The sequence below is a fragment of the Pecten maximus genome, unplaced genomic scaffold, assembly GCF_902652985.1.
Source record: "Pecten maximus unplaced genomic scaffold, xPecMax1.1, whole genome shotgun sequence".
In the NCBI taxonomy this organism is placed as follows: Eukaryota; Metazoa; Mollusca; class Bivalvia; order Pectinida; family Pectinidae; genus Pecten; species Pecten maximus.
The window spans coordinates 22,204-25,488 of record NW_022980014.1 but is presented as its reverse complement, the minus strand read 5'-3'; the positions used below and the strand labels follow the sequence as shown (position 1 = coordinate 25,488).

Below are 3,285 nucleotides of genomic sequence, written 5' to 3'. Positions count from 1 at the left end.
TTTATTATAAACCGTAATCGTCATATTCAATTCAAGAATTTGAATGAAATAATCCAAAACGTTAACACTAAGGTATATGGGAAAACAATTGGTTGGTTGGTCTCTACATATATAGCTACCGCATATGACATTTTGTGCCATCTAGCGTCCCTGGAAACCAGATGATGGGACCGACTAGCACATTTTCGGACGGGATTCTCATCTTGGAGGCATTGTAGCAGAATTTAGAGAGAAATTGAGATTCAGGGGGGATTGATGATGAAAATATGACACATGTAGTGTTACAAGGAGGACCATAGACCGGACAGATACGGACATACATTCTATATTTCAATTGTAGCGGTATATATCGTGGGTCGGGGTACGGTGGTATGCTGGTTGTACTGCTGGCACTACCCCGGTTCAATGTGTGGGTGTGTGTCTGGTTGTTCTGTTGTCACTACCCCGATTCGGTATTCGGTGATATGTTTGGTTGTTCTGTTGTCACTACCCCAGTTCAGTGTTTGGTGATATATCTGGTTATTTTTTGTTGTCACTTGCCCAGTTCCGTGTTCTGTGTCTGTGTTTCGACTCTTTTATCTAAATAATGGCTCCACTCATAATTTTTTTTTCTCGTTCGGCCTTTTTTTCTTCATTTTTTACAAAAAGACCGGAGATTAGGGGGTGGAGGAGATAACATTGAGTTATCTCCCCCTGATCTTTATTCTATATCTTATTTGTTTATATTTCTGAGTAGCACGATTTCTATACTTGGCTATTAACCAAAAGCCATCACTTTAAATTCAAAGCTTAGGCCATACCAATTTAATTTATTGTTCGTCGGATTTACCGCTCCTGTTTTATCAAAATCAAAATTAAAATTAAAAAAAAAAATTTACCGCTCCTATTTTTTCGTCAACGAAAAATGACGAATCCGGAAAAAATTCTCGCGATTTCAAAATTTAGAAAGCGCCTTTCTGGATCAATTGAACGATTGAAACGAAGGTCACAGTACAGTAACTGAAGCGCGTTTTTAACAGTGATGTGAACTGTCAAACACAATGAAAGCACGAGGGTTTACCTGAAGAAAAGTTGTGTCAACATGGGTATTTTTGTTGTATCAGTAACGACAGAACGCGGCCGCCACAATGTACTACAACATACAGCTATGGAGGTGGACGACGCTTCATTATTTGAACATTTATTTAACAAGGTAAACGAAACACACTCTCTCGTCGAGATACGTATATCGAGCAGTCGACCCCCTAGCTGCGATAACGTAGCTCTGGACGACGGACGGACAATTTCTGACAGATGGTCGTCGTCAGAGCTACGATTCCCTCCCATTGCTCGTAATGTAGCAAAACAGTGAACCTCGAAAATGCTACAAATAGCGGATATCGTTTAACTTTGGAGGAATAGTTCGTATAATTAAACATTTCTAATACAATTTTGCAATGTATTAGCCTACCGTCTAATCTAGAAATCTTTAATTCGCATATTCTGATATCATGCTGCTCGGAGTTGTCTCCGTGATCCGCCATGATACTTCTCGAAGAACTATCGCGAGGATTCTAACCCAAATATGGGGCAAATTTGTTGCAAATAAACTGGTTTAGGTTTGGGTTTATGGTTTAAACCTAGTTTTCAAACCGGTTTGTAAACTAAAACTGGTTTGCTCTTGACAAACAAATGCAAAGGTTCTAGTTTTCAATATGGTGTCGTTGAGAGAGAAAGTGGTAATTGCTTCAGTTCTAACTGATACATTGTAAAACCTCTATGACGATAGAGAGAATGCTGTTGTTGCTGGACTTATAAGAGAACGGTGGCAGTATTTGAAGCGTTAATACCTCCCGAACGCACAAAAATCCCCCGAATCCCAAATTATGTTGAAGAAATACTTCCGCATTACAATGACGAGAGCTTTCGAAAAAGATTCCGTATGGACAGGGAAACGCATGCAGCTATGACAGACATTCTTTTAAAACACAAGGGGAAAACTGTCATACCGATGGGAAAACAATTATTGATATTTATAAAATATGTGTCCAGTCAAATGACACTACAAACCATAGCTGACAAGTTTCGAGTGTGCGAGTATACCGTGTTCAACATTGTTGAAAGGCTTTCTTCGATCATGTGCGAAGAGTTGATGCCTAAATATATCAAATGGCCACAGGGTGAACATGTATCTGAAGTTGTGAAAGGATTTAAAGCACTTAAACATTTTCCTGGTGTGATAGGCGCCATAGACTGCAGTCAAATCCAAATAAAAACACCCAAATATTGCCCAGAAAATTATATTAACCGAAAGTCCTTCCCGTCTGTAAATTTACAGGCTGTGTGTGATTCAAACATGAACATATTGGATGTCCATAGTGGTTGGCCAGGTTCTGTCCACGACTCAAGAGTGTTCAAAAACAGTAATCTGTATCATCGGATTCAGAATGACCCTGATCAGGTGTTTCCGCACAATACCCATTTGATAGGAGATGCTGCGTTTGGTCTTGAGACATGGATGATGACGCCATTCAAAGATTACGGCAATCTTCAGGCAAGACAACGTTGCTATAATTACCTACAGAGCAGTACAAGGATGGTGATTGAGCGTACCTTTGGGGCATTAAAGGGAAGATTCCGTAGCTTGAAATATCTAGATATGCAGAACGAGAGAATAGTTAAGGTGATTCTGAGTTATTGTGTACTTCATCAACTTTGTCTTAAACATGGTGATGACGGTACCCAATACATTGAGGAGGGCATCGAAGAAGACACAAATGCTTCTGTGGAAGTTATGAATGGAGCCACCAACGCAGAGGAAAAAAGAACAATCATTGTTCAAAATCTTTAAATTGTTTTGTGTGCAGAACTGAACTCTGGGTTAAGTTCCTATACTGTTCTTGGAGAAGGGAACAGTTTATGTTGTTAAAAATCACACAAGACAAGTTCTGAATAAATATGTAATCAATTTAAACTTCTTTTTCATAACAAAACATCAACAACAATATCAAATATAACAATATTTCAACAAGAGATCCCAGAGGGATCTTGGCGCCCACCATTGAATGATCTTTATAGGTTCCATGTCAGATTGATCTCTCTATTTTCCCCTTCCTGTTACTAATCTGTGTTACTTTGAGAAACACTCCTCTCGTACTTTTCAAACAAGGGGAACCTATATATAAAATTGAGATTTAGCGATAATGACTGTCTGTTGGCCATGCTGTTTTCAGATTGGTCCCAAAATGCAATACGAGGGACAAAGGGGAACCTACATAGAAAATTTGAGAAAGATTCCTTCAGTAC

General features: G+C 39.0%; 1 protein-coding gene across 1 annotated transcript; it reads left to right on the top strand.

Moving 5' to 3' along the window:
* Positions 1–2,116: 2,116 nt before the first annotated feature.
* LOC117319370 (putative nuclease HARBI1) lies at positions 2,117–2,830 on the top strand. The gene has a single exon (XM_033874192.1). The coding sequence runs from the start codon at positions 2,117–2,119 to the stop codon at positions 2,828–2,830; it is 714 nt and encodes a 237-aa protein (XP_033730083.1).
* Positions 2,831–3,285: the final 455 nt, after the last annotated feature.